Here is a 15,239-nt window from a genome sequence, read left to right on the forward strand (position 1 = left end):
AATAATTTTCTGTAACCCTAAAACACAATACAATGCATAATTTAAAACACAGGGAAAACACCTGTGAATAAGCAAGATGGAATATTCCATTATATTAGCACAGTACATTTGACCCTTTTTTACAGATAGTGTAAATAAACTAAAAGTGACATTAGCTCCTATACATAATTACTATAATAGCATATAAATAATCCTAAAATAACACTGAGTTTTGTATCCATGCCAGAGGCGTCTATTTCCGTCAAAGTTGGGTCAGGCAGCAAAACCTAAACAGAAGTTAGTGCACCTATGAGGCCTTCTTAATCGGTCATGTTGATTACTACCGACTGAGACTAGCATGAGACAAATCTTGTCCAAAGAACTGAAACCCAGACATCTTTACTTCCTTTCCACCCTCATTTCTCTCTTCCTCATCCTCCCCTTCCCGTCTCAAATCTTCCTCCTCTGCCCGTGGTCTTTTAGAGGGGTCTGCGCTTTGTGAGTTATAGCCTGAGGCGGGTGTGATGTTGTCGCCACTAATCTCCTGTGAATGAGGCTGTCCGTCTGTGTGCGTGTTGAACTTGTGTGCCGCTAACTCAACGGGGCCTTTGTGGCTAACCGTTCCTTGACAGCGCTGAAGTACCGTTCCTAATCACAGTAATGCAGACATACGAGTCTGCTAGTGCGCACACACACGGATCTGCTTTAAGAGCGTAGAGAGTGCTAAGCACTTGACACCTGTAACGGATGTTGCTTGTCAAGGTTTTACTGTGGAAAAAAGCTTATGCTATAGAGCAGACATACAGTTTCCACCTTATTTTGCAAAGCTATTTTCTGTTAATGTGTGAGCCTTTACGGTTCATTAGTTCCTGTAGGTAAATAACCTGTAGAAGAATAACAAAATGCAGTAAACGGTAAAACTATTTGCGCTATACAAACCAGTGTGATTATGATAATGAAATTAAAATAATATGATGACAAAAAAAAGTTTGCAATATAAACAGCTAAACTGGAAACAAATTAAAAAAGAAAACAAATTTACTAAGTATATGAAGTTAGAACTGCCACGACACTAACAATTTAATCCCGAAATTAAAGGAAAATAAGAAATTATATTTTGCATAGAAAAAAAATGTAAACTTACTTTACAACCTTTGTATGCATTTATTTTCATGACAATTATGCAATTTCTATTTAGTGTAATGATTATTCTCACTACTGCAATACGTTAATGCAAATCATCCTGGCCAGACACAATTATTTGATTTTGAGTTTTTAGTTTAATGCAGCATAAATCGAAAGCAGTACAACAAATGCTGTCATGGTGTATAAATACTTCACAAATGTATCTTTTATGTAAACTTTGGGATGAAATGTTCTTAATTGTCATTAAAATAATGTCACAATACAAATAAATAAAATTATTATTATTATAAATATATAAAACTATAATTTCCTAAATGTTTTCTTTCGATTTTGGGGTGAAATATGAATTCAGTGTAAATTAAGGGCAGTATAACCAACTAACTAACTAACTTGAATAATAAATAAATAAATATATATTAATAATTTATATAATTATAAATATATAAAACTTAGTTGTGCCAGTCTGATTAATCGTGATTAATCATGATTAATCGCATCTAACTTTAAAAGTTTTTGTTTACACAATATATATGTACATATACTCTATCTCTCTCTCTCTCTCTCTCTACACACACACAGACATGCACACACATGCACAGACATACAGTAGGCCTATATATAATATATGTAGAAATATAATAATATATACACACCTTATACAAACACAAACTTTAATGTTAGATGCGATTAATCGACTTGAAAGCACTAATAAAACTATAATTTCTTTTTTCCCCGATTTTGGGGTGAATATGACTTTCTATAGGCTTTCTATAATGCACGTTCAAAAGCGAAATCAAACTTCCCTCTCTAGGCTACTTCTGTTTGCTATCATCTTAATCAAACCGCCACGCACACCCTGTATCTTCACACACATAAACAAGCTAGTGTGTTCACAACAGGCAGCTGACTTCTCCCGTCACCCAGGGCTGCTGTTAACAGCACGAGTTCACACGTTCAGTGTGTGAAGCTGTTGGTATCACGCAGAGGGCATTAGGTCGGACAGAACACACATCCTGCCAGCTGTGTCAGATGCTTCCTGTTTGTCTCTCTCAGCAGATGAAGAGCGACCAATCTGTTCATCACACATGCTAAGAAAAAAAAAAAAAAATTGATATTTTTTTAAATAATATTATAAATATATAATGTAAATATATTGCTATGTGAGCAATAAACTATTAATGTGTTTCTCAAAAGTTAATTTTCTAAATAAGATATTTCAGTTTGTCCCTCTAGTGAGTTGAGTGTCTATGAGTAGCTATAGCAACAGGCTACTAAGGCTTTTGTTTACCTTAGCAACCACAGAGTCACTGGAGAGTGAGGGTGATTAGCTTGCTAGCAGCAGCTTTCTAACAAGCAAAATAAATACAGATCACTCAAGTATTAATTTCAATTATTTTGTAAACATACATTTGTCAGTGAATAGAGATGGACTCCGATTCTTTGCATTACTCTTTGGATTTAACTGCTGGTAATGGTTTGACTCTGAGCAGTGAGCAGAGAGCTGCTCTTCAAACCTCTCTGGTCATACTGAAGAGAAGTTACAAATTCAGCCGGGTTTTATTTTGGGGAAAGATTTTGGGGATAAAATGTGACTATTTTATTGCTCAAGGAGTTGAAGAGGATGAAATGAAGAAAAATAAGTCTTTGTATAGGTAAGAAAGCATGCTTATTCTTTATATAACTGCTTGTTATTAACTCATTGTGATTGTGTATATTGGCTTAATGCAGGGCTGTAACCACCATAGACATTTAGGGGAATAAGCCCCCCCCCCCCATAATAAGAAATGGCCAAATTGCAATTTGCATTTTCAACATTTTAGACATACGAATATTCTTATTCGTTTTCTTTATTCCATGAATTCCCCTTTAATACTTTAATTACTTAATATTTAAAACTTTGGTCCCTTCCAATGTTCAAGACATGGTTATGGCCTTGGCCAAATGCGTCTCAGCAAAGTTTGACACATAAAACTTGATATTACAATTTCAATTCAGTCCAATAGGTTTTATAACTCAGTTCATTTTGCAGATGTGATCTTATAGTGGCCATTTAAATGAAAGTTCCAAAAACGTGCAATAAAATATTTTATATTATTTTAGTTTTATAGTTTTTTTTTTGGTCAGTTATATTCAATACCAGTATTTCTTTAATCTTGTTAGTGAGTTCTTTCTGAAATAATTTTTTATTCTATCTGTCTGTCTGTCTATCTATCTTTTTGAATCATTAAACAGTTTAAACTGCTTAGATTGGCACCTGCTGCCACAAGCCACTGAGTCCATGACTGCAGACGTGGCATTAGCAGCACGGGGGCGATTCACGGGCGACCCGTCCCATGAGTACGAGCACACAGAGACATCCACTGAGGGAGAGGGGGACGAAGCCACGGTGGTAGAGGTCACGGTGAGAGGAGGGACCATTGGGATACACGACACAGATGGGCCTATGAGGAAACAGGAAAATAGATTCAACAAAATGAATAAAAGCCCATCTTGGTTTATTTGGTGTATCGGCACTTCATGAGTGTGGCATGTTTGTGTCTTTATAAAATGCAGATCTTGCTTCGCTGACCAAACTTTAATTTTTAGAAATCAAAGTGTCTAAACATTTCGAGGAAAAGTGGAAGCTTCAACTAAGTTAAACACACATGCACACACACATAAAGCATGATGAATGTTGTGTTTACGTGGACGTGGTAATGTTTGGATGTAAAACAACTGTTATTATGTATTCGGTTTTCTGTTTATTCGTGATTTATAATGTAGTAAACTTGGTAGATGGCAGGCGGCCTGTTGAATGTTTAATGAGCGATTAACATTGCTCCCTTTCTGCAGGTGAAAGTGAATGAGGCGAGTCGATTGGCCACGACCGTGTCAAACATCGATAAAGATGTGTCTGTAGTGCCACGTGGTGCATTTAAAAAGAGTCCCAGTGGCAAAGTGCAGATAAACCGAAGCTTTGGAGGTATGCTTACAGCCAAACCCTTAGAAGTGTTTGTATATGCTTTCCACCGGAAATCAGATGCAGCTGTGTGAGAATAAAACTAAAGTGAAATGAAATGTCAGCTCACTTCAGTTCTCTGAAGACACTTTCTTGTATCAATCTTCAGTTCATCTCTTTATGTTGTCATTTATTTGAATGGTCTGACCCCAGATCAGTTTTAAGTTTTGCACATGATCGCAGGTCTACATCCCACTGAAGCTGCGAAACTTCGCAACTACCTGCACTTTCGTGAGCCGGTTAACCTGAAAAAGAAGTCCATCTTAATAATGTCTGATCTGAACCCTGCTCTCGACTTCCTAGATCCTTTGAGTGAGGACATTCCCAAAGGTAATAAAAGGAATGATCTTTCATTACGTTCCTGTGTGATGATTTATTCTTGATGCGGTTTTATTTCCAGGCACAATATTTTTTCTGAATGTACTTGTGGAAGTCTCCAGCTCCCACCCTGTAATGAAACGTTGGCACTGAAGTCCGACCCCTCTTTTGCTTTAGACTTTATAATTCAAAGGTGAACAACACCTGTTAACACCACTATACTTTCCCAAAAATTATGCTGACATGCAAATTGCATTTAGGAAGTCTTAATAGTGGTGGGAAATATGAGGATGGTGTAAAAATCCTTCTGCAAAGCATCCCATGTTGCTGGATTTCCCTCGGTTAATGACAGATATGATTTGGCAGCTGCCTAAGGCCGAGCGAAAGCCAAGGAGACATCTGGGGTGTTGTTCGGCAAACTATGATCCCATTGTTCTCTTTTCTTTCTGGGAAGAAGCGTTTGAGGGATTGCCATTTTCTACATCAATGATAAATTTCCCGTCTCATATATCTTGGTGTGTCTTCTTGCAATGTTTGTCATTTGGGAGTGAACTAACGAAACTATTATTCAGAAAACTATTCGGCTGGCTATTGTTGTTCTCCGCAAATTCAAGTCAGACATAAGCTTGCTGAAAGGTATTCATCCGGCATGCTTCATGAAGCTTTGCCCCTTGCTTGCTACAGACCACTACTGATTGTTTAACATTGAGTTCCTCAAGGAATATCTGGTTCTGCTGATCCTGAATCTTAACCAGATGGAATCTGAGTTGTTTAACATACCGAGCAAACCACTAGAACATCATTGAGCTTTACTGAAAAACATGACTCTGGCATTTATGCCTCATAGAGCCCTCATTGCAAGATTAAGAGTGACCTCCTGCTAAGTGTAAAGATAGTTGAGGTAGGAGAAGTCTAGAAGTCAAAGACTACGTTATAGGATAAAGAAGCATTTCCTCAGAGGGAATATTGTTATCAGACTCCGATTAAAGAGGCAAATGCTGCTTTGTGACTTCAAACTCTACTGAGAAACAACAGTCACCCTACTGGAGACATGCCCAGACTGAAAGTGTTAGAAACATCTCAGCTGTTTCATTAAAGGAGGTGATCTGTCCTTTATTTCTCTCTCTAAGGGATGGCCCCTCACCTCAGGCAGCACCCAACTAGGCTAAGTTGATTTGTTTCGTCTTTAAAAACTGAAAAAGTAGAGTAGGTCCCAGACAGTGGGCATTTATCCGGCCTGCCTTACAGTTTCCACTTTTTCCACTTGACCAATCAGGTGGAAAAAAACCCAATCCCCTCTCAAGAAGTGCCAGAGGTGAACAGGTTCATCTGGACGTCTCAAATAGTGGGTAAAGGTATTTACCGCTGCCCTCCTTTGGCTTCACTCAGGTTTCCTTGAATGTGGCTTGGACAAGGAAAAAGTTGGGAGACTTTCCAAGAACTTGGAAAGGCAGAAAATGTTGTATAACTGCATGGTTTTTAAACAAATATCACTGTAACAGATTAAGGGAAATGGTTTTGTTCAGTGTTGATGGAAGTATCTTGTCTGATCTGCCAGTCTTATCTAATATCTAATTTCTCGGACGAGAAAATCGAATTACTACGTATCTTCCTCAAAAGCTTTTCTAATTAGCATAATGTCATGGTTGTGTGTTTTGAAGAGCTCTCTATAGAACTGCAGTCTGTTAAATATTTGGACTCATAATAAGGCAAAGAGTCACAATGGACATTTTTGTAGACTTTTGAGTGTTTTAGGTGAACCATTGTTAGCATTTAATGTTCAGAGCTGCAGTTCAAACACAGACTTCATTGGCATGGAGCTTTGCGGTACTGGGCGCGGGCCAATGTCGGCAGCTGGATGCAGGGGCCACCCAGACAGAAAGACCCCAGAACGCCTCTTCTTTATACACTGCTGTGATAATAGTTATCCATAACTGAGCCAACTCTCTGTCACACGACTTTCTTCTCCAGATTTTACTCTGCTGCTGTCACACTATCAGAGTCTGGACTCTGTCAATGGTTGTTATGTTTAATGGTTTAAAATTCAGGTTCAGTTTATGCAAAATGCTTTTTGCTCTTTGATCTTGCACAGTAGGATAATTCAAATGTTTTTCTTGTCATTTTGCTTACTGTGTGTGTTCTTCATGCAGGGTCATGGAGCCTGCAGCTTGAGCGGGGCGGCACTGTGTATGTATTACGCAGTTTGCTCTGGCTGGGTCTCACCTTCTTCCATGTTCCCCTGACCCCTCAGCATGGGTACATCTACATGGGAGATGGACTTATAAACCTGGACTTGCCCTTCATGTTATAGCAGCCACACTGACCTCAGACGCACAATCTCCTTCTTGTTTTTGGTGCCACATTTTAAAGACATTACAAGTTATTATGTAATCAACTCTGTGGCCTTACATTCACTGTAATTTTCTTTCTGTCAAGAAAACATAAACACGTCAACATGTTTGGAAAGTTGAAGTTGCGTTGGTGTTTCAACCCTTAAAGCAGACACGAAAGTGTACCTTGTTTTCTCTCTGGCACAAACACATGCACACTCAGAAACATCTGCTATTGAGGTAAACAACCATTTTATTTGCACATCTGCCTTTCCAAAAGACAGTGGAACGGTAACCAAAATCAGAGGGATGAACAAAGATCTTTGAGTCTTGATGTTTCAGTGCACTCTGGTTCATCAATTAACAGTCTCTTTGTGGCTGAGGCAATGAACAACATGAAAAGGTGCAAATTCTTTGCCATACATCCTCTGTCACTGTTTTGATTGGGTAAACAGCTCTGTTTATCAGTGCTTTATGTACAGTGGTTTGGGGCTGTATCTGATGTTGTTTTTCAGGGCAGGATGTCCGACATTCATTCTCTTTTTACACCACTTCAGCCCTGTCTTTAAGATGGGCTGCACAGACTTCACAGAGTAACGTGTCAGATACCTGCAAAAGTTCGTAAGTGACAGTTAGATTTTTGGAATGCACCCAATATAAAAAAATGGCACAAGCAAATATGGCTCATCAAATGTGTGACATTATGAAGCGCTATTTGGTGCTGTTGTGGCCTCTAAGGTGATCGTACCGGTTGAGAGGTGGGTTGGGATTAGGTTTTGGAACATGGCCTTCAGGTAAACGGGGTCTATGATCTGGTAGGAGACCTAGAAAAAAAAATTAGATAGAAGTAGATGACTTATCGTAACTATTAATATGTACATCAAAACAGATAAGGGTAGTTGATGCTTAAATCAAGATGTTTTTAAATTTGGGTTAAATGTTTATATTAACCTATAGGGGAAAGTGTATATCTGATGTCCTTTAACTGGCTACCATTTTTTTTTACAGTTTAAAACAGTTTTAGATGATGTATTACATCCACTTTATTGAAATTGAAACCATCCATGATTATAATTCTCTCAAATGAAAGTTCTAACTCACCTGCCCGATGGGCCATCTGTACACAAATTGCTATCTTGTTATGCTCCTGAGCACAGAGGCCTGTAATGCGCCGGGGAAGCATCCCGCCATCTGAGCGAATGAACTGACTGAGTAACAGCACGTCCTGCATCACGTATGAGAATGAGAGAGACAAGTCTTAAAGATAACGAGATACAGATAATGGTTTAGAGAACTGTCACATGTGCAAGCACTTACGGTGTAGTTGTACTTGTTCTGTAGGTTCCATCTGTAGATAGGACAGGCAGCTTTGGGATTGGGAGGCTGTGGTCGCTCTGATGTAGGCTCTATAACACCCTCAATCTGAGAAAAGAGTGACAAAATAAGAATTATATTTTAGGCCTGGTTTCACAGAGAGGGCTTAGATTAAGCCAGGATTAGGCCATAGTTCAATTAGGACATTTGATTTGAGTAGCTTTTATAAACGTGTCTTAGAGAAGAAAAAAAACATTACAGATGTGCATCTAGAGACAAAACAATGGCACTGAAATATTTTAAGAAATGTCAGTGCAAATAGCTTTGAGTTAAAACAGCTCATTTTAGTCTGGGACTAGGCTTAAAGGGGGGGTGAAATGCTATTTCATGCATACTGAGTTTTTTACACTGGTAAAGAGTTGGATTCCCATGCTAAACATGGACAAAGTTTCAAAAACTAAGTTGTACGTTTGGAGTATTTTTGTTCCAAAAATACTCCTTCCGGTTTGTCACAAGTTTCGGAAAGTTTTTTTCGAGTATGGCTCTGTCTTACGTAAGATAGGGCGGAATTATATGGGTTATATGGGTCCTAAGGGCACTTCTCCGGTAAGATCGCGGCCGCGCGCGCACTCGTAGACTAGAGCAAGAGAGTGAAAGCAGTTCGCCATCAAAGCGCCCTGCCCGGCTTTTGGGAAGTCAATGTCACCAAAGAAGTGTGTTTTTGGTTGCCAGGGCAAGACAACCCTGCACAGATTCCCAAAGAACCCAGCGTTAAGGAACCCGTGGATGGAGTTTGTTTTCCTGAGCATAAACGGAGTTGTGTAAGACTGTTGTTCCCTGCATTTCGACGATGATTGTTTTATAAACAAAGCCCAGATCTACGGATTTGCAGATCGTCTAATGCTTAAGGATCGAGCAGTCACAATGATAAAGGTTCGCGGTCGTGCGTTGGAACCGGACGGTGAGTAAAACTGTTTGTTGAACAAATGTCTCTGTGTGTTGTCACTAGCTCGGCGCGTTAGCACAGCTAAGCTCCGCCCACACGGCCCGCCCCCAGCCGCTCGGTTTTTTCCGGAAAGACTCGGTACAGCCTATCTTTCTGTTAAAAATTTAATAAAACAAAAGACTTTTTGGAGATATGAAGGATGCAATATTACTCTATAGGTACTCAAGATTAACAGGAGATTGAGTGAAAATGAGCATTTCACCCCCCCTTTAAGCCTTGTGTGTGAAACCGGGGATAGTAGTTCAAAAAATAAATTGGGACTAACATAATTGCTGGTTCAATCCAAAGAAGAAATGAGACAGAGTTCTATTCTGGAAGCTTGAAGGACAGTCCTTGCAACTGTAATATTGTTTTGTTTAGAGTATGATAAATTGCTTTCTAAAATGTACACTTGGGATGCTACTTACAACTGTTGTTTTGCCCTCCTTGTTCTCCACCACTGTGAAACACAAAATGCACAAGAATTTTATAACATCCCATGATGCAGACATTCAGAATTACACAGAGGTAAACTTCTCGCTTTAATAGCATTGGAGTGCTATTCAAAATGTAGAAACAGCTTTTATTTTGCATTCTTTTAATTTATAGTTTTTTTTTGGCATACAAATTATGTTAAAAGGCAAAACTGAGTAAAACGTTGGGTTGAAAAATCTTCTCAATTTCTTTGTATTTTTGTCAACGTATTATTCTAATAACATGCATTCTGGAAAGTCTGTGCAAAACCACCAGATTGACGATACTTATTTGATTAGTTGCTTAAAATTGTGTAAAATGTTAAATATTTCTTATTTCCTTGAAGTAATAACATGTCTTTGAAAATGTTCTGTACATTTCAATTGCATATAATTAATTGTTCTATTAAATCCCAGATTTTCAACGTGCGCTCATGCCCTTAAACAGCACTAGATATAATATAATATAATATAATATAATATAATATAATATAATATAATATAATATAATACATAAAAGCTCAATAACAGCTATGACATAAAGAGGACGATGCTATTGCAGACGTCCCGAAATCACACTCCAATAAACTCACCATGTCTAAGTCCGCGACACGGCACACTCCCCCAAAAAGAGACCTGTGGTATCCTCTGAAATAAGCCCTTGTTGATGAATTCGCTGTGGACGGACCTCAGCACTGTCCTTGCGGACTGCACAACACAGCGCGCCGCCATTCTTTCTCAGACAGTCACTTCCTGGTTAATTACGCATTTCCGCCTCCTTGAGAAGCGTCACGTGAGTGGAGCGCCAGTGTTGTTTGGCGGTTAATGCAAATTCGTCATCCGAGGAAATAATTAATTAAGTAACGGATTTATGACTGAACGGTTCGTGAGGAGTGAATGACATTAATAAAACCCTGCTCCATTTCACTAGCTTTCGTTTCTTCATTTTACAGGTAAGAGTGATAACTTATCACACTTTAACTCCATTCTTCGTCAAGTGAAAGTTACAGTCAACGGCTGGGTGGGACTGAGTGAGATAATGAGGTAATAAGCACCAAATTGTAAATAATTTCTAAACTACATTTATTAAGATTAATTACGATCTTTTTGTGCACACAAGGCATTCATTGCAGTTGGTCAAACTGACACGATGTATTTTCTGGAAGAACCCTCTAGACAAGAGCTGAGCTGGTGTCAGTGAAAGGTAAGTTAGGTTAATAGTCACATAAAAAGGTGAGTTGGTGACATGTAAAAACAGACTGTAATTTGTAAGTGTGACATTAATTTACATATTTGCAATTCAAATATATTGTATATTGGCTTAATGGTTACTGAAAGAAGAAAGAAAAACAGCTTAAACAGATTAGCAAAGGTAAGTTAACGTTATAGTAGAGGCACATTGCTTACATTTTTTTACATTCACTGTGTTCTAAGCAATAGGTGAAGATATATGAATTTGTTGACCACAATTACTGATAGCACTCTTATAATTAATTAGTGAACTATATCCATGTGTAGCCTAGTTTTTGCTTTTGCAACAGTTAAAGGGATAGTTCACCCAAAAATGAAAATTCTGTCAGTAATTACTCACCCTCATGTTGTTCCAACCCCGTAAGACCTTCGTTCATCTTCGGAACACAAATTAAGATATTTTTGATGAAATCTGAGAGCTGGATCACTCCTCCATAGGCTTCTAAGTGATTGAAACTTGCTGGCCCAGAAAAGTTATTAAAGAGATCGTTAATATAGTCCAGGGGTGGGGAACGTTGATCCTGGAGGGCCGCTGTCCTGCAGAGTTTAGCTCCAACCCTGAAAAAAACATTCGGCTGCCTGCAACTTCAGTAATCCTGAAGACATTGATTAGCTTCAGGTGTGTTTGATTAGGGTTGGAGCTAAACTCTGCAGGACAATGGCCCTCCAGGATCAACGTTCCCCACCCCTGATATAGTCCAAGTGACTACAGTGGCTCAATCTTAAGTTTATAAAGCGACGAGAATACTTTTTGTGCGCAAAAACAAACAAAAATAACGACTTTATTACACTTTTCATTTCCTTCTCTCTGGGCCTCGGGTCTTTTCACGTAGTGTTTAAGCGTAGCGCGTCTGTGTTGCACATCACCACGTAGGCTCACTATTGGCCGACGCTGGTCATGAATGCAGTGAGTGGAGGGAAAATTCTTCTGTAAGAGCTGATTTAGCTGTACAGTGACAGCCGCTTACCTTAGTTATGTATCTATCTACTGTCTACTAGCACAACATGAAGCAAGACAATCCAAAGAAATGAATCAAAGGCGAAGAATTCACTCGTTTTATCTGACTATACAAGATATCTTTCAGGAGCATCTTAACATTGTGCTGTGATTTGTTTTCACAATAGAGTATAAAGGCACTTTGTGGTGATGCAGTGATTTATTCACATACTATCAGTCACTAATCTTGGACTTTTTTTAGGTTACTGTTACCAAACTGCACCTGCATAACTTTAGCATACGTCACTGTCTAAATGAAAGTACTGAAAGTCATTCATGAATTCAAATCAAGCTTTATGTAGTTTGATCTAGGCAGTTTGAAGTTTGATTTACAGTATAGCTTGCACTGAAACATCTCCCATAAACTTACCAGAGATTTACAGATGTAAAATTGTCACTGTTTCTAATCTAGAACAATCATGGATACTAATACTGGAAACAATTGTGTCACTGAATGTTTTTTTAATTGCTTTTTAATATGAATACTTTTCATAAATCATATTAATTTGAATCAGACAGAGCAAAAAAGGTAGGACTCAAATTACAGTTTATGTATGAGCCAAGACTTCACTCTGAATTTATGAGGACTTGTGGTCTGGAAATGCTTTTCTTCCAGATGTTTCCAGATTTTCACAGTGTGAAAAATTCATTGATTTGTGTACTTAGAGAGGGAAATATAACCTCAAATATATCTACAGTGTCTTGATGGAAAAATTATATAATAAATAAACATATAATATGTGTTGAGCTGAGATGTTTTTTAGACATTAAGCCTGAAGTGGTGTTTTGTTTCAAAGCAGTTAAACAATGATGTAGACAAGCTGTGAAAATCCCCAGCTACCTTCAGAAGTTTAGAAAAAAATGACAGAGCTTAACGACACAGGAACATGTCCTGACATTCTCTTACAGTGTTTGAGATGCAGGTGTTTTTCCTTGGGTTTTCGTTTTTGATTGCGATTGTAGAATCTTTTCTGACCCCCTATGTCCCTCATGTAAACAGTCTTTCACAAAACATGCAGATTAGGACACAAAGAGACAGTCATTATGTGATTATGCATGTGGATGCTACATATATTGACATCAAGGAGTTTTCATTTTGTTCAGATTTCTTTTTATTATAAGCTGAATTGTGTTGGTTGAAAAGGAAAACCTCTAGAAAGAAAAGCCAGTCTTACTCATGGTAGGTGATAAAATGGCTCATAGATTTGGACATCTTGGTGTACTCTCACACAGAAAGGCCTTTTTGTGACTTTGTAAAATTACGTAAAAAGCCTTCCCATTTATCTCTCCTCATTTTTAAGGGAACCGAGAATGCCTGAACACCTTATTCACAGTCCTTGGCAAATATCTCAATAGTACTGATGGAAATGGATCTTAACAAGGTCGTCTCTGTAGGGAACAAGCACATAAATTCACACTGATGGTTATTGGCCTTTACACTGGCGCCCCTTGGATCTGGTGGGTCTTTTGAATTTCTGGCAGCTTCACTAAAATTATTGGTGTGTTGAATAATAGGCTCCTCTTGTACGTTCACACAAAACAGTCGATTAGAGAGCTCTTATGGTGTGGTTGAAGCCATCTGATTGTTATTATGTCTGTCCTTCTTGATTTACAGATGTAGGTGATGTAGTGTATCACTGAAAGAGGGCAAGATGTCTTAAAAATAAAGGGAACTTAGAAGAGATCTCTTGCAAAGACTTTCAGCTTCATGACATCATATCTTGGGAGCAGAATTTGAGGAAAATGGTGTGAAACCTTTTCCATAACCCTCAAATGCTGTTTAATAAGAGGAATCTTTTGAAAACCATTTGTTGCTTACTAAATAGTGTTTGTTGTTTAATAATACTTAATATACGGGCACTCATGATCCTGTGCTGAGTCCCGATGATATAAGAGCGTCTGTAACAGTAATGTAATCAGTATTAGGACATCTGTTAATCTTGGATTTTACCCATAATTTAAGAGCAGTAGTCAAAAGTTTGCCTATTTTGGGATGCAGAAAATGATGGGGCTTTCTGATCAGGTTTTGTGTGTGTGTGTGTTGGTTGTGTTGCACAAAGCAGGCTTTGTTTCGCCAAACTCATTCCTTTGGTCATTAACACTTCAGTGGTCACATTCCTTGACAAAAGAGCTGTACAAAAATGGCATGTAAAGTGTCTGGGCACCTTCTCATGGGCTTTGATATTCAAATGAAATGTGTAACTCCCTAAATAGCAGCTGAGCTGATTGTGGAGTGATGGGGAGTAAATCAGATCACTTTCAGAAGATGAAAAGAGTGCTTCTGACGTCCCTACAGACAAAGATGGAGGACAATGGCTCCATGTTGATTCAGTGTCACAGTGAGAAGTTATGGGTGTGCGCAGGAGGTTAGCACCACAGAAACATGTAGGGGGTGACGAGCTTGACTGCAGGAAGAGCCATGTAGAGGTCACAGACGATATGAGAGTGCTGATGCAGACAGTAACATTGCCTGAGGAATAAGAGCACTGGACAGAAGGAAGTCATCCTTATCCTGTATTGTGTTCATAGATAAGCCATCCACTGAAAGAGTAGCAAAATGAATACAAGGCCTTTGGATTCAACATGTTATTGTCTCGCTGTTTATGGATTGTGCCGTTTTGACTGTGTTTCGAATTCAGTCCAGTAAAAATGTCAGTGCAGAATCAGATTACATAATTGTTCTCATGCAGGCTCACTGTCTGACTTTGGTATTTCCCAAATTACCCAAGTTGAAAAGCCCCTGTAATTCAATTAACGCAGAGCGGTTTTGCTGCCTGAATAACCTCACTGCAAAGCTGTTGTAGCATGAGTCAATTAAGACATTTGAAAACAGACCATCATTAGTTCCATTTTCCTTGAATTGGTTGGAAACCGGACCTAAGTGCTCTGCAAACACACACTTTCACTACACTACGGTGCACCATAAACGCACATGAACATGTAAACACACCCTTCTTACATGCAGCATTACTACACAAACTCAAATAGTGTCTCATCACAGACCTCATTCATCAGAAAAAGCCTTTTCAGACACTTCCCTGCTTGTCTGAGTCCAGATGGAGTGATACATGAATGATGGCATTCACAATATCCACAGTGTGTATTCACGGCCCCCTGTCCGAACAGAAATCTGGGATATATCGCACTGCCAGCAACGTGAAATTTCACCCATCCGCACAGCAACAAATGTGTCTCTTTCATCCTTTCTCTGCCTCCCTTCCTCACACCCTCCCTCCCTGCCCTTGCTCTCCTTCTCTCTCTCTCTCTTTTTCCCATTCCCTTTCTTCTCCGCTCCCACACTGAAGCCAGGCGACTGGAGAGGCTCTGGGTGTACGTGCAGAGTGGCAGAGGCTCTACTCAAAGAATCAATGCGCTTTTGGAAAAGCCTCAGGAGATTCAGGCCTCTCCATGTCCCCGTTCTTTCTCTTTCTGCCCAGACTCTTCACAT

At 38.9% G+C, this 15,239-nt stretch overlaps 2 protein-coding genes across 2 annotated transcripts; one reads left to right on the plus strand and one right to left on the minus strand.

Annotated features, from left to right (window-relative positions):
* Positions 1-2,431: 2,431 nt before the first annotated feature.
* Positions 2,432-6,909, plus strand: rsph9 (radial spoke head component 9). The gene is made up of 5 exons (XM_079868169.1): positions 2,432-2,777; positions 3,358-3,526; positions 3,958-4,087; positions 4,307-4,453; positions 6,592-6,909. Exons 1-5 carry the CDS (start codon positions 2,551-2,553, stop codon positions 6,750-6,752), a joined length of 834 nt encoding a protein of 277 aa, XP_079724295.1. The 5' UTR covers positions 2,432-2,550; the 3' UTR covers positions 6,753-6,909.
* Positions 6,910-7,006: 97 nt separating this feature from the next.
* On the minus strand, positions 7,007-10,318 carry mrps18a (mitochondrial ribosomal protein S18A). The gene is made up of 6 exons (XM_079868170.1): positions 10,137-10,318; positions 9,499-9,530; positions 8,089-8,193; positions 7,873-7,996; positions 7,520-7,595; positions 7,007-7,380 (listed from the first exon to the last, which is right to left on the minus strand). The coding sequence occupies exons 1-6, from the start codon at positions 10,273-10,275 to the stop codon at positions 7,236-7,238; spliced, it is 621 nt and encodes a 206-aa protein (XP_079724296.1). The 5' UTR covers positions 10,276-10,318; the 3' UTR covers positions 7,007-7,235.
* Positions 10,319-15,239: the final 4,921 nt, after the last annotated feature.

This window comes from Squalius cephalus, assembly GCF_949319135.1.
Source record: "Squalius cephalus genome assembly, chromosome: 4".
Classification (NCBI taxonomy): Eukaryota; Metazoa; Chordata; class Actinopteri; order Cypriniformes; family Leuciscidae; genus Squalius; species Squalius cephalus.